Source organism: Haemorhous mexicanus, chromosome 11 (assembly GCF_027477595.1).
Source record: "Haemorhous mexicanus isolate bHaeMex1 chromosome 11, bHaeMex1.pri, whole genome shotgun sequence".
NCBI lineage: Eukaryota > Metazoa > Chordata > Aves > Passeriformes > Fringillidae > Haemorhous > Haemorhous mexicanus.
In genome coordinates this window covers 19,223,772-19,246,370 of record NC_082351.1, presented here as the reverse complement: position 1 = coordinate 19,246,370, position 22,599 = coordinate 19,223,772, and the positions used below count along the sequence as shown (strand labels likewise).

Below are 22,599 nucleotides of genomic sequence, written 5' to 3'. Positions count from 1 at the left end.
ACACAGTGGTACGGATTGGAGCAAAGTTCCAGGGACTAAGAAGTAGAATTTCTCCTTAGAAAATGCAAGAGACAGTTGCTGAGCACATCATGTCATGTTGCCTTTGTCAATTGGGTTCTGTAATGATATTTTAAAGCAACAAAGCAAAATTCTACTGGAAGCAGCACCATAAGGTACTCCCCTCACAAGCTAATTAAAATAACTCCTGTGGGTAAATGAAGAAATATTTTTTCAGTTATGAGCACTCACTCTGCAAGTATTTAATTCAAATGAAATACAATAATGCATACTGAATAGATTGGACCATACATCTGCATATTAATGAAGCTCCTAAATTTCCAGCAATCACTTCCATCGCCTTAAACTAGTTTATATGATGAGGACTGGGGGAGTTAAGAGAAGGACAGCTTCACTGAAGAAAGAAAATGCAATTCCTCAATTATATAACTTGTAGACAGATTGCAGAAGGGCTGAATTATTGTATAAGATACTTCATGCTGCTTCTGAGCTCTTCTGCATCACTTTCTTCCATTTTAACTCCCCACTTTCCTCACTGCAAAGGACATGTAGCGAGTTTGTGGCCTGGGATTTTTTAATTTCACTGCAAGGCATATTTATTAGGAAGCAGCTTTCCAGTGGTGCTGCAGTGGAAGAGATCAGGTGTGGGCACAGAGAGCTTTGCAGGAACAGCACCACAGAAAGAAACTGAGTCAGGGAATCCCAGTTCCTTCCATCCTTCCTCCCTTTCTCTGTGAGGTGACAAAGAGATCACATGGATCTTGGTTTTGGGGGCCACTTACTGCTTCCTACAAAGAAAACCTCCTAAGTCAGTAGGTCTCCTGATAATTTAATGTGTTGGTGTGGCAGAAGGCTCAGCTCCAGAAATGAGGGTTGCAATACAAATAATTCATCCTGGGGTAGGTCCTGAGGAGGGAAAGAAAAGGATTCAGGTGCCATGGGGATCAATTAGGGCAAAATCTCCTTCCACAGGAGGCCTAGAAGACATGAAAAATGACTGGAGTTAGGATTGGAGAGAAAGGAAAAAGTCAGGAAATCACAACACTACGCTGCACATTCCTGTGAATTAGCAGCTGGGCACAAGTATGTAGAATTTCTTATCAAACAGGGAAAAAAAATCTTGAAAATTCACTCTTTTTCATTTAGTAGATTTCAAAAACCATTTTCCAATTCGCAGAAAATGAAAATCTATATATTTATAAAAACATTTTGAGTTGACAACCATGTAATTTTCTTGGGAAAAAAATTCAATTGTGATATGAAAATGTGTTAATTAAAATTTTTGAATACAGGTATAGGTGACAGTTTAAAGACAATGGCTGTGGAACAATCACACAATGCAAAAGAAAAGTCAGAGTCTATTCTGGAAAAACACTTTTGTTCCCAAGGTAATCCCATCGTGGGGGTTTAGGCAGCTCATTCACACCCTCCCTCTGCCTGTTCCTGGCACGGTGTGGTGAAAGCTGTTGTCACCTGTTGGCCTGTGCTACCTGAACCTGCAGCATCTCGAGAGCCTATCACTGATGAGTCCATGGGGCTGGAGCTGCTCTGAAGAGAGACCTGCAGCACAAACAGAGAGCTGAGTCCTCTGCTCCAAAGCACTTGTACAGATGTGCTAATCCAGATGTGGCCTGGAACAGCCAAGGAATGGATACAGGATCCAGCAGATCTCCCTGAGCTAATGTTCTTCCCTTTAGCCACCAGGAAGGGACTCAGGGATGTGCATGAGGGGTATTTTGAGGTGACAGTGTCTATAAGAAAGTGACCTGGCAATTCAGCAGCTCCAGCCTGCTGATTGCCAAGCCTGGACCCAGCTGACCAGCCTGATCCATCTGAATTTTCACCCAGTTATGGCCAGAAGCACTGGGAGACCATGACAGAGGTCTTTAAGGCTTTTCCAGCAGCCATGATGATGGAAAGACATGGGTGAGCAGTCATTAGTGATTCCCTTTCCTGTTAAATCTCCTGGGTGCAGACAGAAAGGAGACTTACTCTGGTGGTCTTGATTTTATTGCCAGTTGCACACATCCATCCAGAATTATCAGGCAATGTCTTACATTCCTCTCCTTCTAGGCAGGGCTCCATCTCACACCACCACTTCCCAATCACTATAGAAGCTAAAAGAGAAAAGACAATGTTCACAATTGTGTTACAATGACCAAATCTAATTAAATAATATCTCAAGGGTCTAACGCTGCAGTTAAAAGGCAGAGTGTCCCTTCAACTGGAGTTTAGCTGTAAGGATTTCACATTTAATTACTTGTTTGGCATCCTATATTGCCTAAGACAGTGCACTGCTTGCCACAGCCTCCTCACACAGGAGATCTTGTCTGCTCCTGTGCTGTGGCTGCAGGGAATGCTGTGATGGCAGCAACTCTGCTGCAGACCAAGGGACCATCCACCCTAACAGCCCCTCTCCCTGAGTGCCCATCTGATTTTCACAGACATGTACAAGAACAAGGCAAGTCTGAAGAGTTTGTCCTCAGAATATCCTCCAGGTCTTCAGGACTTCTGGGTCAGTGTACTCCACATGTCTGCTTTGCTTTCAGGACCTACAGCTGGATTTTTTTTTTTTTTTTTTTTTTGCCAAAAATTCTGTCCAGAATTATTTGAAGCCATGGAGACTTTTGGCTTTCCCAATATTCCATCACAGGGAGCACCACAACTAGAAACAGAGGGTAAGGTAACCCTGAACAGCAGCAGAAGCTGTTTGTTGAAACAGAATTATGAATTTTATAGAAAACATATTATCTCTAAAAGTAACTTTTAATTTCCAAATATTTAACATTGTAAATAATGGCAGTGTTTGGACCCACTTGTTTGAATTTAATTGGCACATCTGTTTACAACCTTGAATGTACCTTAATGAAGTTTCTTGCCTGGGAATTGGTATCTGGCTATATCCTTAGCTGTATCTTAATGACATTTTTTGTCTGGGGATTTTGATAAACTTTAGCTAACCTTGCAAGTGTGACAAGTTGGCTCATGAGTGGCTCTTTCTGTGGCTTGCTTTCTTTGGCAAGAATTAATTTCATGGTTGCACTCAGGAAGCCTGTCAAAGCTTTCTGCACAGTCACTCACAGAGAGATGCTTAACCCATTCATATCATCCCTCATGGCTGCTTCAAGCCCACAAAATACTTTTGAAGCAGCTGTCTACCTTATAAATATATATATATTACTATATGTACACACCAGCTGACTGCCATTCAGCTCTGGAAAATGCCCTGTTGTGCATGCAATGATTTAAGGACACTACAGAGCTTATAATTAAATTCTTAAGTATAAAATTGAATAGAATATTTCAGTTTGAGGGGCCCTACAATGATCATACAGCTCTCAGTGTTGTCTTTCCTGGTTCTTCCCACAGCTTATACCTGATTTTTATAATATAATATATAATTTCTCCATATAAACAAGACACAAAAAAAGCCCTTTACACCTGTGCTGGCAAGGCTAATGATGCTACTCACACACCTGTTTCAGAAGGGTAGCATCAATGCTGCTAACAGCAGAGGAAAAAGATCTCTTTGCTATGCATGAAAAGGCAAGAGGGCTGAATCTGTGCTCTAAGAATAGACTGTGCAGTGGGCAAACTGAAAAACCATATCCTGCTAAATACTGGCCTGCACAGCCATCACCAGAGCAGAGCATCCTCAGCATGTGTGAGAAGAATCCTGTGACATGGAATCCAAAGTGAGGATCATGATTATGTAGCAGGAGCAGTGCTGCTGCACTAAACAACCCCAGAGAAGGATCCTACAGTGCAAGGTGCTAAACCCCACAAACCTGAACACAAACCTGAACACCCTGGCCTGGAGAGTTTACCATGTAAAACAGAGATTTGAGGTGAAAACAGATTGAGAAGCAGCATGGAGAAACAATGCTGCTCATAGCAATTAAAATGATCTCCCAACTTTTTAATGCTGTTAAATACAGCCCAAGTATTCAGATCTTGACCTTGAAAAATAATCAAATGCAAAGTCAGTGCTGAAGTTTAATGGCAACTGACTCATGTAGTGGTGTATAGGTTTCAGTATCTACATCCATGTTATTATTGATTTATGATCACAGTGTAATTACAGCCAAGTGCCATCAGTGAGCACCCTCACCTGGGCTGAAGACCAGGCTTCTTTCATAATGGGGGAAATTGGCAGATGAAAAGCTCCTCTTTGTTTCTAATTTGTATGTAGGCAAAATCCTTTGTAAGTCTGAGGCACTACAAAGCTCACTGTGGTCTAGTTCTCAGCCCCATACCATGGCAGGGGCATCCAAAACCCAGAGAAAATTACTTTCTTTGAATCTTGTGTTTATAGGTTTTCTCTTCTATTAAGAGCCTTTTAATCTTTAGGACCAGTTGTCTTTCTTGGATACTGCTGATCCTTTGAGTTCTACTTGTTTCACACCTCCAGCTCTGTTCAAAGAGGGAGAAAAACACTTTAAAATGAATCACAGTTTGCAGCATTTGAGACTGGGCCCACCTGTAGGAGGAGGGGAGAAACCTTCCCCAGGGAACAGATTCAGCTTCCCAAGGTTAGGTTATGTCACTTTGAGATGAGCTGAAACAGTTGGGTCAAATTGCTCAAATTAAGATGCTCCCCCTCAGGGTGATTTTTATTCAAGAACTCCCAGATCCTGAGGAACCTGAGCTTCTCAGTGACCCAACCCTCTCATCCTGGGTGAGAATTAGAGATCCCTGTTAATCACCAGGCAGCACAGGCTGTGAGTGCTCACATCATGCTGAATTAGACACCTGTAGCATTCTGGAGTGCTTCTCATCGTGTTCTTCTCACTGTCTGGGGAATACACAAGCACAGGAGTTTCTCCATGCAAGGCTGAATTGATTGAGACAGATCCCTCTGCCGAGGGGAAAGGAAAAGGATGTGGAACAGAAGAGCTTTGACTATTCCTGCTTTGCTTGTGTTTTGTTTCAGTGCTTTTTATTTCTTTTTTTTTTTCCCCTCCATGACCTTCTAGGTTAAAAAAGTGATTGTTTATATTTAAACTATTTTCAAGAAAATGTCTCTTTTATAAGAATATTTAACTCTTAACATATCACCAATGGAACTGGGGAAAAAAGCAACTTTCTTCAGGAAATTCTTGATGTTTCTTTTTCAGCCTAAATCATGCTTTTCTAAAATCTTTGTTTGCAAAACCATGGAATAATTTTGATTGAAATATTTAACTTTTGATGTATTTAGTCTGCATGGATTAACACACACAAAAAGCATTTGGTTAAAATGGCATTTGCAAATCATGGGCTCCAAACAAATAAACTACAAATAAGAAATCTGAAGATCAGATAGAATACAGGGGAAAAGCAATAGAATAGCTTATATTTTCTCATGTTTACACAATTCTATTGCATTTTAAAATACATTTGTTCCCAAACATAATGCCCAAAGCCTTGGGGAGCTCAAAGCTGCAGGGCACTGCCAGTTTAGGTTGGATTCAGCCTTCAAAGTTCACGAGAACCTTTGGAGGTTGCACAAGGGTAGTGACCATGCTCTGATTTGCTCTTGTGCATCATCTAGAACACAAAGTTTTGATGCATGAAGGCTGCTGGCTGGGGAAAAGTTTTCCCCTTGAATTTCAGCATCAAAATATTCTATTAAGGGGCACTGGAAATGCACTGAACACCTTCATATATCTACACCTAAAGGATCAAATCAATGTGGAAACATTAATTGTTCAATCATCTTCCTCTTGAGTCAGATAAAGTTTGGAAAAAATACACAATCCATTTGATTAAAGATGCCTGTTGAAACCCCTAAATTTATTATGTTTCACATTTCTCAGTCTTCAAGTTCTTGCATTAAACTGAAGCTACTCAGCTCCTCAAAGCTGTTTTACAGGTGATTAACAGGACATGGACAGAGAAAATGTGCACACACAGCTCAGACACTCACAGGCAATTGCTTCTGTCATTTTTGCTACTCCTGTCTGTAGAAAAAGGCAAATTCTTTTTGTTTTGTTTTGCAGATAAAATTCTCTTTAACTTTTCTGCATTTGTATTTAGGAAATTGCTTTAACAATATGACAGAGTCTGTATGGCAAAAAATATAAAGACATTATATTTAACAATGTAACAATAAGACCATCCTCACAGAGTAACAGATAACTTTAATTCATGTTTATGGAATACCCTGAAATATGAAAACAGAGCAAAGTATCATCATGCATTTTTCAACAGTTTAGAGGGAACATGCTAGGTATTAAAATATACCAAGATTGCTTCTGCAGTTGCCATTATAAAGCCACAGCAGCTCTCTTTGTGCCTGTGATAAAGTGGGCACGTTTTGTTTATATAGAAATAGAATACAAAGGAATGGAGATATTAGATTGTGGTTCCTCCTGGTCACAGGTATCATGTTTCTGCAAGGAATAAGCAGCTCATTTTCAAAGCCAGTATGACACTCATTGCAGGATGGGAAAGTTTTCCCTGTAAATACAGAGCATTCTGTTTTAATCTCGTTTCCACCAGCGAAGATTGATATAAATAAAATTTAAATAGAGAACACATTTCACAGATGTCAGAAGTGAAAAAGACTTTGTCAGCTTAATGAAAAGATATCAATTTTCTCCACTTTATTCAATATATTGTGAGTCATTTTCTAAATGGATTAGATTAAAGGAAAGTTCAAACTCCCTGTGAGAGATTCTTGTGCTGATGGAGATTTTGGCAATAGCAACAGCACAGAGGTGGGTAAAATCTTTCAAGTAGTTTGTCTTTTTTTTTTTTTTTTTTGTTTAAATATATAAACTAGAATGGGAAAAACTGTAACCCTGTGCTCACCTATTCCTCACACAACAAAATCTCAGAGAATTGAATGAGACATGCAGTTTCTCTTAGTTTATTGGGATGTCATGGGGAGCAGAATGAATTACAGGGGTGGAACACACTTTCTGGGAGGATGAGAAAACTGGACTGAAAGCAAGTGTCATCTGAAGGGTTATGTATTTCATAAACAGACTGAGATAGCAGCCACTCTGGGAGCTGTAGAGAAGAAATCTGATAAGTTAAAGAATACAAATCCGAAACAAAAGATTTCAGGTTGAATATTGCTATCTGGGAGAAATGCAGGATGTTTCCTACAGGGAGTCCAAACTATCAAACTCTCTGCTTTAATTCAATCTTACTCAATTTTAGAAGTATCAATCTAATGCTCCTGCAGTGCAATGCTTCACAGACTTTGATAACAGACCTCTCATAGCTCTGGGAAAATGGACATTTCTCCTGTTTAAAATACAAGCACAGTGCAATCAGTCTAGCAAGTGGTGTCTCACATCTCTAATTGCCTCAAATTCAGTCTTGCTGAGTTAATTTAATATTTTTTAATTGTAGTAAACATTAAAAAGACATCAGCATCTTAAACAGCTTTTTTTTTTTTTCTGAACACTCTGTGATACTCTCCAGACTTTAAAAAAATGTTCTAGTAATTCACTGATAGAATTGAAAGAATTGAAGATCATAATTTTTTTTTCATTCAGAATTCCTGATTCTTCATTGCAAAATATTCAGCAGCTAGAGTAAGATATTTTTAAGAGTGTATTACATGTCTGAACAGTGCTGTGGGCTGCACCATTAAATATGAAAGGGCAGATTAAATGCAAAGAATCCATGAACAATTTCCTTTTAAGATCTGCATAAACCAGCAAATAAAGTTGCTAATTCAACAGCATGGGAAGACTCACTAGTGAAAAACCACTTACATTGCCATCTCCTAGCAGCCAACATAGTGCTATTAAATTAGGAAATTAGTAAATTAGGAAAAATGACATAAACACGTTGTGTGCTTCCCTTGTAACAACGTGACCAACAGAGGTGGTGGTGGCTAATGGCAATGGGAGTTTCTGAGCAGCAGAAACTCCCAAGGTTTGCTTAATCCCAGCTTTCCTTCTCACTTTCTCTATTCCTAGTGGTAAATCATCTCCTTGCTATACAATCTGCCATTTGCAATTTTATTTACTTAGAGGATGAGTTATTCTTGCTGTGTTTCCCTGTATGCTGCCCTCTGTCTCTTCTGCCCTGATGAACTTTAACAATGAATTGCAGCAGTTTGGGAGTGACATTTTTTTCTCCAATTGTACAACTTGAAGAATGGGTTTTTCAGGTACTATGAAAATAAATTATAACATTAAAATGATGTGAAAGTGCTGCCAGAAAGTCCTTAAGCACATTCCTGCCTTTGAGCTGAATGGAGATGGTCTGTTCAGAGCAGATTTCACATAAAAAACCCTTAGATTTTGCCAAGGAATTTCTTGCCCTCAATGCTGTTCAGATTGGGAGAGTTAACTGCTGCAGCTTTGTCATTTTCCCATGTCCTTTTCTTTGCACCCCTGGAAAAAACTGCTGCTTAGACATGTGGCTGAGGGGCTCCCACAGCTGGAGTGGGACCAGGATTCCTCTTGGGCAGCATCTTGGTGAGTCAGTGTGCATCTTCACTTCCCTGAGTCCATTGACAGTGACAGCACCTGTGAAGTGTGCCCAGCTGTCCAGAGGTAAAACACTGATTTGTCAGCACACAGATAAAGCACCCAGAGTTTAGGGAGAACTGTAGAATTTGCACAACCATTTGCTGAGTTGGGAAGGTCTCAGCAGCAATGACAAGGAAAAGAAATCAAAATGTTTAAAATGTTTCTCAGCCGCTCACAGCTCAACTTGTGAGATCTTTTCAAAGTCTGGGGTTTTAGGAAATACAAAAATGAAGCCAGCAAGAAGCTGGGAGGCCTCTTGTGGCACTCCTTCAGGAGATGCCAGCGGGTCCCAGGCCAGTTGTGCTGGCAGCTGGCTCTCAACCCTGTTCCCATTTGATAATCCTGTACTCAAAAAGTGTGGTAGGCTTTTCTAAGCTGTAATTACTCCACATTCCACTGAACTCAGACACGACTAAAGCTTGAGACTTTTCCTCTGAAAGTCATGGATCATACTTGATATTCTAACAGGAGCCTCAGCACATTATCTATCAGGAAACTTGATTTCTGCAAAGGAAAGGCAGAGCAAGCCTCAACAAAACAGATTTTTGCAGATATCTGTGGCAGAGAGGAAGGACATGAAATGATAAAATAAATCATGTATGATAAACTTGTCTCCCCAAAAGTGCATAGTGTATTCTATGACCTTCCAGAGTGCTAGAACACAGCCCTGTATTTTTTCTTGGAATTTCCAGAATTCTTGCACAGCAACATATACCCAAGGCAAGCATCAAGCTGCCAACCTTGTTTCTAGTTTTAGGTGTGTGAGTTTATTGGTGGCTGACATAATCTCTCTGCAAAGGGAGTGGGGCATTTCAGAGCAACCTGCTGGCACTAAGGAGTGCTAATGAGGCTGATGAGAACATGAAATCCAACATTCAGGGAGCTGATTGGAATGCAGGTGACTGAGGACCCCCTCCCAACCTGTCTGGGGTTCTTTTGTAGGTTAGGGACACCCATTGCTTCTATTTATTACTGTAGTTTGGAACTGAATCCACTCTTCCCTACAGAACAAGGCTGACTGCAGGCTGCTAAAGTATTTGTGCAATGAAGCAATGTTATTTATACACTCTTTGAATGGCTTCACATAACCTAGTGAGAGTTTAATCTTATTGTAAAATGCATTTAATGAAATGCAACATATTTATACATATTTGGAAAGACAATAGGAAATTACCTATAAATATTCACAGACATGTTTTTGACCAGAGTTGAGGACTCATCAAAGAATTATATCTCCATGCAATGGTAATGTTTCAGGAATAATAATTCATTAATAAAGTAAATGAATGAGTTGAAATGCAGAGAGAGAAGTGCCAGGCTGTGAGATGAAGATTAGGGGGGATCCACAAAGGTTTGTGGGTGGCCTTGGAGTGCTATTCCTCCTGTGGCTGCTGGGACTGCAAATCTCACACATATATATATATATATATAAATACAAATATATATATGTAAATATATATATGTAAACCAACAATCTGTGTTTGGTGTGTGATCCAACAGTTACTGGAGAAGCAGGGGAAAAAACCCTCAGTTTTTGCAGAATTCAGACCAAATCTGGTGTCTGTAAAAGCTGCCATTTGCTCAAACATGAGCTCCTGTTCTGCTGGTGTTGGGTTTGGGGATGTGGAAGGGAAAAGCTGTGAAATGGGCTCAGCAGAGTGAAAGTCTATTGTGAAATTTTGACTGAACGAGGTGCCAGAATCACAGCCTGGCAGCAAAGCATTCTATGAAAGAACACTGGGAATGAATAAATTATATAACTGTAATGCATTTATAAGGCATAACAAAGCATGCATAATATATTGGAGGGTTATCAGTTATGAAATTAAATTCTGGTGTACCACTTGGGTATAAATTGTGTTTTACCAAATACACATTAGCAGAGAAACTCTTGTTAACAGAGATGATTCCTGTAATACATAGAAAATTCCTCCATTGAATCTACAGAAGTTAATAGGGTATAATGTGTTTATGTGTCATTAGTCAATGAAAAACACTTTTTTTTTGGTTAGGTTGGGATTTTTGTGTTTTTGTTGGGATATTTTGTTTGGGTTTTTTTTTGGTGTATGTTTTCCAGTGAAAAATTTGCTTTATTTTTGAAATGCAAGCTATTAGATTGTCCCTCTCTTCCTCTGAGAAAAAGACTAAGTTCCCTGTGCTTTAAATGCCCTGGCACAGGGTGCCCAGAGAAGCTGAGGCTGCCCCTGCATCCCTGGCAGTGTCCAAGGCCAGGCTGGAGAGGGCTTGGAGCAGCCTGGGACAGTGGAAGGTGTCCCTGCCCATGGCAGGGAGTAGAATGAGATGGGCTTTAAAGGTCTCCTCCAACCCAAACCATTCTGTGATTCTATGGTTCTGTAATTCTCCTAAAATCTTGATGTCAAGGAGTTTTTGGAAAAAGAGACTGCAAAGAGGTGTGAAGTACATGAAGCCATCTGCCATTCTCCCCTTAAAAAGGATGGAAAGAGGATAATAATCAGACCTGGAAGATTCCTGGAGCAAAATCCCAGGGAAGGGTGGGAGCAGTCCTCTGCTGCTGTCTGCACCCACCAGATATTTCAGTCCAGCTACAGAAATTTGTTTATTCAGCTCTCCACCAACCCAAGGCCACCCTGCACAGGGTCAGGTGCCCTGTGCTCTCATTGCAGGGATGATTCCACATGAAAGGAAAACCAAGGGAGGTTTCATTGTTCTGATGATGGCACTCTGAACTTGCACGTGGTTTTTGCTGCTTTATGCACAGTGGTACTGAAAGGCAGAGCCTGCAAAATTCTTCAGGAGGTGGTTTAGTTAACTTGCAATTATCTCTGCTGGGGAAAGACAATAAGGTCCAAATTCTCTTCCATGAAGTGGGAATTGCTCTGGTAGAAATAACACACCTTTAGAGCACTCCTATCTCCACAGTCCAGAAGAGCACATTTTAAAATCTGTGTGGAGGAAGTTGTTTTCAAAGGTCAAGTTAAATGAGCCAACTGGAACTACACAAGGTAATTACTGATTTATTAAAGGTGTTGTATTCATTCAGCTATCTTTGTTCTGTGATGTAAGACAAGTCTAATTTTGTTTCAGAGATTAAAGGAACATTTGTTTTTTGTAAACAAATCCCTAGCTGCTATTACAAATTACATCATGCATAACCTTGACATGATAGATTGGGAGATATTTCAGTGCAACAATGCCAATGCAATTGGAACAAGAACTGCAAGACTGAACAAAAATTGATGAACTGAGCACACGATATTTTGTATTTCATATCATAGCTTAATTACTGCTTCAATATGCATGGAATAAGAGAAGTAACTCAATTATAAAAGCTTATCACCAAGACTTACAAACAGTGAAATTCAAGTGTGGTTATTAAACTGACCTTAACTGACAAGCTTTCCTTTGAAATTAAGTTTTCCTTCAGTGCTCATAATGCTTATTTACTCTGAGACCTTTTACAGAGATGAGAAGTCTTTTAATGGGCACTTGAAATTTCATGGCCACACTGCTATTGGCACAGATCATGTCTTTTTGCCTCCATTCAATTTAACTCTGAGTTGTATTATTTTAAAAGATCAAAAACTCACAACCATTCACAGTGATATTTTTCCTCTTTTTTTTATTCACCCTGGGAGAGGCCCTGGATTTCACTTCTTCTAGGTAACTCTTTGCTATTAATAATTTATACAATGACCTTACCCTGTTGTCCTTAGAGGGAATAATCCCAAATTTCTACAAAGATCATTATTTCCATTGTAATGCACAAGATGTGCCCCTGAAAAAAATAAGAAGGTGGAAGGAGCTGTGAGCCTCAGACTCCAGGTACTCCAGGAATCTCATGCCCACTCTGCTCAGGTGATTCTCAGCCCTAAGCTCTGTTCTCATCATTATGAAAGGGAGTTTGTTTTTCACAAACATCTGTCCTTGTTCTACTTGATCTCATTAAAGCTCATACAGAATGAATGTATGTGCAGCCTGAGCGTGCTCAGCCCAAGCTCCTCACAATTAGGAGCAGGAATTAGTGGAAAAGGTTTTGCAGAATGTGTTCAGCTCTGCCAGTTGCAAAATGTATGCAAGCAGGAGCCTTGCAAAGACAAACAGCTAAACAAAGACACTGGGAATTGCTATAGTTACCAGAAAACTGAATAGAAAGCTTTAGATGAAATTTTATGATTTTATATTTTTTTATTTTTACAATACTCCCTTCCTCCATCATTTTAAAGCACTTTAAAACAGAACAGGGTTGAAATAGCTAGGTTTTCTTTCTAAATATTAATCTTTAAAAATACCTGATCAAATAGGAAAGATAATTGCCTGGTGAGCCCCCTAATTCTGGGCATTATGATGCAGTCCTTAGACTTCATATTTCTGATTTTCTGCTTTAATAGTGATCACCAACAGAAGAGAAGGTGGATGAACAAGAGAAGCAGGTCAGTGGAAAAGTGCTGGGAAAGCTGTGAGGACTGGCTGTGTGCAACTGATCTGAACTGTCAGAGCTCAGAGCTGAGCCCATCCCTGCAAGTGCTCTGGGTTTGTCAACCATCCCTCAGCCACTCTGAGCCTCACAGCAGGGGCATCTCCTGCTCCATCCTGCATGACCACAGACTGACTGTACCAAAGTGCCATGGGATCCACGTGCCCACCTGCTGAGGCTCCTCTAACACAGCACAATTAGGAAAGAAGCACAGGGTGAAGGGTTCATCACCAGACATCTCCTTCTATTTAAGCAATTTAATTATCCATTACCCAAATTCTGCAGAAACACTTCTGTCCTGACTGGCACCTGCTATTTAGAGTGTGCAATGTCCTTGACAGCCAGACATGACACAGAGAATGGGACCCAAAAGTTGGGAATGTCCACAAAGTGACTCTGCCCACCAGCACTGCAAAACTGGGAGCTCCAATAGGAAGCTTTCTTCCATCCAGGAAATAACTCCCAGAAAAGTTTAACCAGAGAAGTTTCTGCTATTCTGCTGCTGCCATTTTGAATATAATTTTTTTTTTCCATTTCATTTCATGTAAGAAATCCCTTTGCACTGCTCAGGCTGATCTGCCTCAGACTCTCAGGGCTGATATTCCTTCAGCACCACTCACAGTATCTGACTTCTCATTCAATCAATCGATCTGTGTGAGGGATTTCTCCTTTCACTTGCTTCACTTTCCTCCCCTTAGCACCACTCCTCCCTCTTTTGTCAGTAATTCATTCTCCACACCTGTGATCCCAAAGCTGAGGCTGGAAACTGATATCTCCCCCATAAGACACTGAGCACAGCTAAAGGAATGCTCCCATACTTGATGGTCATGTTTAGTACAAATGTTGACCTTTAGGTGCTGATTTTTATGGTTTTTGCTGCTACTTAGACAAATTTCTCCAGTCCCAGACCTTGTGATGACAGGCAGCTGAAAAGGCTTTCTCAGAAAAAGCAATCATCAGAGCTCTTTAATTTAGCTTTCAATGAAGGCAGAATATAATAATTTATTATGAGTGCTTTTTGCATGGGCTTCCTCAAATATTTATAAATTCATTTAAATAATTAATATAGGAGTTTTAATAAACTGTTTCTATTCACAAAAGGAATGTAATTTGCAGAAAGGACAGTTCAGGTGCTAGGAAACACGGGTAGACCACATGAATTAAAAATAATGGTTTGCATCTAAAGTTTGTATGACCTTTCTACAAGTTGTCTAAGGTTGTGTTCCTGGGGTGAAAAAATGCTTCTATTGATCTGGATAAACTGTGCACTACACAGGATATTTTAGGGAGGGAAAAAGAACAACTTTCTACTAACCTGGGGATTGTCAAGATCAAATTTTATCCAAAGAAATAAAATATGTTAACTATGTCAGCATAAGTCTCCTTTTTTCCCCTTTTTTCTTTTTTTTTTTTTTTTGAGAAATTGTTGCTACACACTATTTTCAGGAAAGAGAAACAAGATTTTTATCCACTAGAACATCTTTCCACTAATCACCACAGCAGGCCATTATTTAGTCAAGCATAAGGTATCTAAACCAGCCTGTGATCATCCTAATACAGATAATAACAATAAAATCCTATTAACAAAAGCAATTACTTCACAGGAATGCAGCCAGTTAGAGCTTTCCCAGCCTGCCTGATCTCCTCTCTCCACCTCTGGAGCTGAGTTGAGCTCTTGCAGGATGTCAGATTCCACTCACTGAGTGTTGAAGGGGAGAAACTCTCTCCATCTGTTTTTTTCCCTAGATGCTGCTCCATCAGGATGGGGGTGTTGAGCTCGTGCTGAGGTGAAGAGTCTCTGAGCTGAGCAGGGATCTTGGCATGGCAGAGCTGTAAGGCTGCAGGGAAAAACCTCCCTGCCTTCTCTTGCTGAGAAACCAGCCTGGACCTGATGCTTGACTTCTGCCCTACAACCTTACAGCACCACCAAAAAAAAAAAAAAGGGGATTATTACATTCCATCCTTTAGCTGATAAGGAATTGCTGCTGCTGGCCCAGGGCAGGTCTCTCAATATGTGTGTGGGGTGTGCCTTTCATCCTGGTATCATTTATCCTCTCCAAGGTCACCTTCAAACTTGGCATGCAGCATCCCAGTGCAAGGGGCTGGACACAGCTCTTTGTGAAGCAGCTCCACGAGCTCCTCCTGTTCTGGCTCTCCCTTATTCCCTTCTCCCTTTCAGATACCAACTGCTTTCACTGCTCCAGGCAGCACCAACTCAAAGTAACATGAACACAGACTTTTCACACAGAAATAGGAGGAGGAAAGGAGGCAGACTTTTCCCCTCTCCCCATCTCTGTAAGCACTAAAACCCCCCCCACACCATCACACTGAGAGAAGCAATCCCAGCTATTTCAAATACCAAACAAACCCAAGCTTATCTTGTAACTTCTTCTGCTACTTAAAACTCAGGGGTGCTATGTTCTGCAAACACCTCCTCTTTGCATAAAGCACCAGCAATCTCCAGCTCCAAGCCTGGAGAGAGCACTGGCAACCAAACCAAGGCAGATAGCAGGCAAGGAGAGCAAAGTATGCAAATTTCACTGGGCACACTATAATTACTAATTCATAGCAGAACTGATCACAGTATTTCACGCTTATCCCATGTAATTCAGTCACAGCAGTATTCATTTTACTATTAATTTTAATAGGATAATTACCTTTATAAAGAAGAAAGAAACTACTGTTAGAGGGTCAGATCCTCAGGTGGGGAAGATATGGTGATTTATGCTAGCTTGATGTATTTTGTAATCTTCCTTTTCCCTTCCTTTGAAAGGAATTCAGTAATTGACTAGTTGCCAGACTTACTGAGATAATCTATGCTAAATGAAGCAAAATAAGAAGAAATGGGGAAGCAAAGAGGTGCAAACACTTAATGGTAAAATTTACATAGCTGCATTTGAATGTTTATGCATGTGCCTGCCTGGCAGACACACACACACAGAGACACACACATGCCCAAACAGCCAGTTCATTCCCAAACAGCCAGCTCCCAGTTCATTCCCAAACAGCCAGTTCATTCCCAAACAGCCAGCTCCCAGTTCATTCCCAAACAGCCAGCTCCCAGTTCATTCCCAAACAGCCAGTTCATTCCCAAACAGCCAGTTCATTCCCAAAACAGCCAGTTCATTCCCAAACAGCCAGCTCCCAGTTCATTCCCAAATAGCCAGCTCCCAGTTCATTCCCAAAACAGCCAGCTCATTCCCAAACAGCCAGCTCCCAGTTCATTCCCAAACAGCCAGCTCCCAGTTCCTCCCCATTCTGTCTGGCAGCAGAAACAGTTCCCATAGTGACACACAGTGCTGAATTTATAATGCTTTGTGTCCAGATTCTCCTCTGCAAAATGGCAAAGAAGATGGGATTCCAAGAACATCCTTTTTGAATATTAGCAGACAGAAGGGTTCAGAGTATGAGCTGTATTAAAGACCTACCAAATAAGGAGCAGGCAGCTCCTTATTTTATATCAAGAATTGAGAGAGATATGCAAATCACTTAAAAATTTTGCTCTTGGTCACCAGAAAGTTTTGATAGGAATACTTCATATCCTGTGGCTGCCATAGTTCATGTATTTTTGAGAATAAGCTTAGACCTCACTCCCCTGCCACTTGCTGCCCTCAAAGAGATTCTATCTTTTCTCCTGTTTTTCCAGACATTTTTGTTTCCTTGTCCATTTTCTTCATTCTCCTGGCTCATAGGAGAATGCCTAATCTGCCTTTTGTCTGGAATGGTGTGCCAGAGAGGAAGCAGAAGTTAGAACTTGCCACCATGAGCTGCTGGGCAGCTTCTGCATCTGCCTCTGGCCATTAAGCATCTTCAGGTGCTGTAATTGAGATACTTCAAGGTGTTGCATTACATCATAATGAATTGCTTTGTGAGTTACTACTGAGATTAATTGAATTTATGGCTCCATCCTGGAGAATGTGTCCTCTTGTTATGATTAAGATAATGCATTGCTTGAAACAGAAGTTAGAATACATGTCAATTTTGGCAGTCAGCTGTGCTGTCATTTAAGTTTTTTACCTCCAAAAAAATAAAAAAGAATTTCAAGATAATTGTTTCCTTTCTCTCTGCTAGGGTTTTAAATTCAAGTATTTTATTTCAGGGTTCTGTTTAAATTGAAACTACTGCAGCATTATATGCAAAGAGAAACCAATCTCAGAGGGGAAAAAAAAGAAGAACCAAATATAGATTAAAAAGCTGCCTCTCCAAAGGTTTTGAAATATGAGAAGCCTGGCTCTGCATGTAAGATTAATGACAGCTACGTGTGTGATGAATAGTTCAGCTGAAATCAGGGGAAAGTTTTGCCCTAAGTATCTGCTGTTCCAAATGCTGAAACCCTGATATCACCCAGCCCTGCAGCAGGAGCACTCTGCATCCCAACTGTCCTGCTCTGCACAGACAAATGAACAACAGAGAGAAATAATACCCATGCTTATAATCAACTCACATCACTTCCTGACAAAAACAGAATTTCTCTCCCTGGATATCTCTTTTTCATTATTTTTATATGTGGTAATATAACAGCTTTGTTGGCTTATTAAGAAAGGCAGTGGTGGCAGAGGCTTTGCTCACATCGTGGCTCATGAATGGAGCTATTCTTGTACTTTAAATTGTCACTATTTTCCTAAAGAATAGACAAAATGAATATTCAGTTACTGTGCATTCAGGGCCTCAATTTGTGGCCAGGGAGCATTCAAGGCTTCAGTTCTGTGTTGGGAGCTCATGGGGAGATCTTCCAGCTCTGCCTCGCAGGAACAGCAGCTCTGGACAGGGAAATGCAGAAGAGCTTCTGCAAGGAAGAGTCCTTAGTGGCTGATGTGCTTGAAAAATTTTTATTTTAATATAAATGAATAATTCAAACACTATTGGATTTTTTTCTATTAAAAAGCAGGTGGCAATAGTAAAATTAGGACAGCTTTTGGCCTCCAAAGGTTTCTGTAGTAATGGGGAGGCTCATGCTGCAGCCAGGCTGGTGTCTCATCACACCAGAGCAGCTTCCTGAGCCTTTTCAACACTTCTACTGCAAGGATCTCAAAGCTCTTTTCAGGCCCTACCTTGACATTGTAAAATCCTGCCAAAGTAGAAGGGAGAGCATATTCTTGTCCTTGGATCACTGTGGATTGTACAAGCTGCTCTGCAGGACATGGGGGAAAATGGTAAAAATATCCCTGATCCTTCAGTGAAACTACTGGGTTGTATTTGTGTTCTCTGCCAGAGGGAGAAGCAGAGGCAATCCTTCCCACTTTCTGTGGGCAGTGGGATAGAAAGGAGCTCATGAGTTCCTGAAGAATGGCCATAAGGTTTTATCTTATTAAGAATAATACTAAAAAAATCTGACCCCAGAGAAATTTCTTAATGTACACATGTACATTTTTTATTACTGTTTGGGAGGAAATTCTTCAACAGCTAACAAGTTATAGAAATATATTTTTTACACTCATTGTATTTGGTCTTAATTTCAAATGGAATAAATATGAGAAAATTAATTACACAGATAGTGCTTTTTTTTTTGGTTTAAATTGTAATTTTTAATTTAGAAAACCACAGAGGGCAAGATGTTTAGGTGTCCAAACATAGAATTTAGGTAACTCACTGGGAACCCTCAGTCTTTGAAGGTTCCAGAACACTATTTTGCACTAAGGGGAGACAGGGAGGAGCAGGCTGTGTCTGCAGCTTCAGCAGTGCAGCAGAGCTGTGTCTGTGCTCCTCAGCAGCCTGCAGCACCCACCAAAGCATCACTCAGCATGATGCCAAATGGCTCCCCTTGATGCAGACCTGGAAAAACTGCACAGGATGGGAAAGAAAAACACCTAGACAAAGCTGTGAAATGGATTACACACCAATATATATCTACATCTACATATCTAATTCCTGTTTTCTTCTTTCCAGGGTGCTGAAAGAGATGGGCAACAGGGACACACCTTTACAGCATCCTCCCCTCATGCAGAGATGCTGGGAGATATCACAATGAAGCCAAATCCCAGCAGCATTTCTAGAGAAGAGCCTGCTAAACTCTGGTGAAGCAAAGTGAGCCAGGTCAGCACAAAGACAATAGAATTGTCTATTTAATATCCCTAAGGGATTGCCTGGCACTGGTCTCTCAGCAGAGCACACTGCACTACATTTGTGTTCTGCAAGGGGACAGTAACAAATGGAACTAACAGAAAGGGCCATGGATGCCTCCTCTGTCATTTTGAGGAAAACTAGAGCTGTAAGAAGTCAGCCACACTCTGTGCAAAGGAGGGTCTAAATGTACTGGAATAAGATTGAAGAGTTGACATTTAAATTGCAGGGCTGACATTTTTATGCATTTTTACATGCATGCTCTCATGGCTCTGTGGGTAGATGGAGGGTAGGACTGAGGAGGTGATGCCATCACCTCCTGATGATGGCTTGCAAAGGCAAAAAGAGAAATTGTTATTTATGGCAGTGCAGAACCTATCTTTCTAAAATGCTTATCATTCAGGACAAAGATGGGGAACTCTCCTTGTTTTGCTGAAACTCTTGGAAAATACATGCAAACACATAGAAAAGTTTCATACATATTTCCACAGAATGTCCTTTCCATTGTCAGCCTGTTATACAGTTTTCCTGCAGCCATATTTAGTTCTGCTGGCCATGGGATAATGGCAAAGCTGCTTCCAGAAACTGAAGCTTCCCTTCAGCTCCCCTTCAGCAGAGTCCAAAGGTCTTACACCTGCCAGCAGTGATGTTTTGAAAAAATCCAAAGTGTCACCAAAACACTCTTTAGACTGAATGAGAAGACAGAGTAGAAAACAGTTCATGCAGAGAGTCAGTTTATGCACTCAGTTTGAACAGTGATGCAAAGAAAATATTATTGCCTGATATTCCCAAAACTACCTTGCAAAACCTCTGAAGAGCTGTATGTTTTTGGCAGGTTACTTTTTTCCTTTCTTTTGGGTTTTGGGGCATTGTTGTTGTCTGGAGGTTTTGGATCATAACTAGAGTTACTGCCTGGTACAACTTCTTAGGATTGCAAACAGCATGCACAAAAAAATCCTACTTTCCAAAATGTCTCGTCTGACTACTTCTCAGCAAAGCAAGTGGTGAGCAGTGGATAACTTTCTGGGGATAAAAATGGTGCAAATACACTTCTGGATTTAGGGATCAGTAGAAAACCTCACAGCTCCAATCCTGATCCTTTTACAAACACAGCAGAGAGTAGAGAGAGCAGCAACAATTGCAGTGCCCATCCTAACCATGATGTGAATTGTATATTACCACAGGCAGACTTCTGCCAAGGCTCAGCTATAAAAACCTCCAGCACTTCTCAAAAAAAAAAAAAACCAACCTCACTGCCCTGATTGAACTAGAAGGTGATGGCTGCAAATATGCTTTACAATTGTGCATGACAAATAAGGGTAGAATTGGACATTAAATCCACCAGCATTTCTTAACCCAGGACTTCTTCCCAACCAGAAATGCCATCTGTTAGCTTGCTAATTTTGATCCTGTCTTTTTCTATCTTCTTTGTTTTAGTGGTGAGTAGATCTGATTGAGAATTAGTTTGCTCCATTTAATCCTAATTCATGTGTGTCTCTGAGACTTCCTACCTTGTCTGCCTGTCCTGCTGTGGGTACCTAAAATGCAATAATCTACGGTTCACAAAGTTTTTATGATGACAGCAAGTCAGAGAAGGAGCTTCAACTGCACCAAACTATCCTTGTAATCAACCTTAACATAAATGTTGTCTCATTATGCTCCTCTCTTCTCCAGCAGGGCAGAGTTGTTCCTGTAGAGATTTCCATGGCTGTGGGCAGCAGTCTTTCCAGCCTACCATGTGTGTTAGCTTTCATCTGCACCAGTAGATCATGGAAGAAGAAACACAGATAATGTGTTAGTCTGGAAGCAATGCACGAGGGATATCACAGACAGATTAATCTGGCGCCTCAAAGACAGCAGAATTCATTTGGATGAAAAGGGGATTCTCCTCAGTGAGACAGAGAAAAATCTCCTTGTAACTTCTTCTTGGCAGAAGAGTGAAACACGAGGAGAAGCTCTTCATGGGAAATGGGAATGCCATTATAGCTGCTGACACCCTCCTGGCCAGGGGCACTCAAATAGCCCCATGTCCAATTTCCTCTTTGGCCATTGGCTTGCATGGGCACTTTGTGTTCAGGCCCTAAATATACAACAGGCACAACATCTCCTCTTTTGTCTCCTCCCAGTATAAAGGCCAGTGATGTGATGGACACCAGTGGAACAGCCAAAACAGGAGAATTTCAGCCTCTCTATGGAGCTGGGACTGCAAACCTTCCACAATTCCTGCTGGTCTGTAACAAAGACAAACAAATCTTCCCTCTGCAAAGGTGAAGTCCAGGCCAGTGATGGTCACAGGACGTCCCTGCAGGTGGTACAGCTTCAGCACTGTCAAGCTCTGCCCTCCAGCCTTCCCTTGGAAAATATATTATTGTAAGCACTGGTAATTTCTTGTAACTGTCAAGAGGCTTGATTTTTGCCTTCTCTGCTGTGATGAATTCCCTGTTAACCAGAATAATGTGACAAGGAATAATTGTCAAAGAGGTAAATTCACACTCAGCTCTTTTGATGATTTGGCACGTTTTGAATTTGCACAGGCAGCAAGCAATGCTTTTTTTAATATACAGGACTTGAATAAAAACAAATGTGGTCCCAGTAAAATACCCATTATACACATTTATTAATGGAAAGAGTTGTGGACAGATGTAGGTCAAGATTTCAGAGCAAGGATAACTCACTGTCACTCTATTTTGAGGTGGGTAACTTGCCACTCCCTGAAGATCCTTGGTTTTCAAATCAAGTATAGGTCAACTCTCCTAGAAAATGAGACTTCTATGAAGGTCTGTTCATTTGGTGCATCATTATGCTCCACTTCATAAAACCTCAAGTAGACTCCTCTCAACTCTAACTGCTGTTTCTGCTGTGAAGATGAGCAAAAGGGGCTATACTCATTTCTCATCAGGAACCTGAATCAACACTTCTGGAAAACTCCCATTAGCTTGAATGTGAATTGCCTCATGCCAGTACAAAGTTATAAATATGGAGCAGTAGCACTGGCAAAGAACTGACACTGTTGTAAAATACTGAGGTGTGATTACCTTGGCCTGTTTTATTCTGAGTGCTACCTCAGTATCACAGCTTCTGAGGCCCACCAAAATTTGCAGTAATTCCCCAATTTGCATCAGAGCTCAGTCCTCCATTCAGTGGCTGTTTAATGTCCCTGTAATTCCACAGGGCAGTGACACTAAACCACAGGGGCCACCTGAACCATGGTGTTCCCTTTGCAGCATTTTATTAGCAAAAGGCCAGGTAATGGAAAGAGTGCTCAAAGAGGTGTAAAAATAATAATAGCACTGAGATATTGATCTATAAGGGACTGGGTTTAGGTTACAGCAGTATAAGCAATACTGAAATTCAACAGCAAGTTAAAAAAGGTATCGAAAATATTACTATAGAGGGAAATGTGAGACAGAGGGAGAAACAAACTGAGGCTGGAGAAGAGAACAAAATGTATCATCAGCACAAGGAGCCCAGCAAGAAAGTGCAACACTTCAGCTCCACACCAGCCCTTGGCAAAGGCAATTGTTTACATTGGTGTTTTCCAGGCAGGAAAGAACAGAAATGAGCAACTTGTCCAAACAAGCTGGGAAA

General features: G+C 40.8%; 1 protein-coding gene across 1 annotated transcript in view; it reads right to left on the bottom strand.

Annotated features, from left to right (window-relative positions):
• TAFA1 (TAFA chemokine like family member 1) overlaps window positions 1-22,599 on the bottom strand; it is a 210,229-nt gene that overhangs the window by 3,448 nt on the left and 184,182 nt on the right. The window contains exon 4 of the mRNA XM_059856949.1: window positions 2,011-2,135. Within this exon, the coding sequence (XP_059712932.1) occupies window positions 2,011-2,135 (125 nt within the window). The remainder of the gene's footprint in view (window positions 1-2,010; window positions 2,136-22,599) is intronic.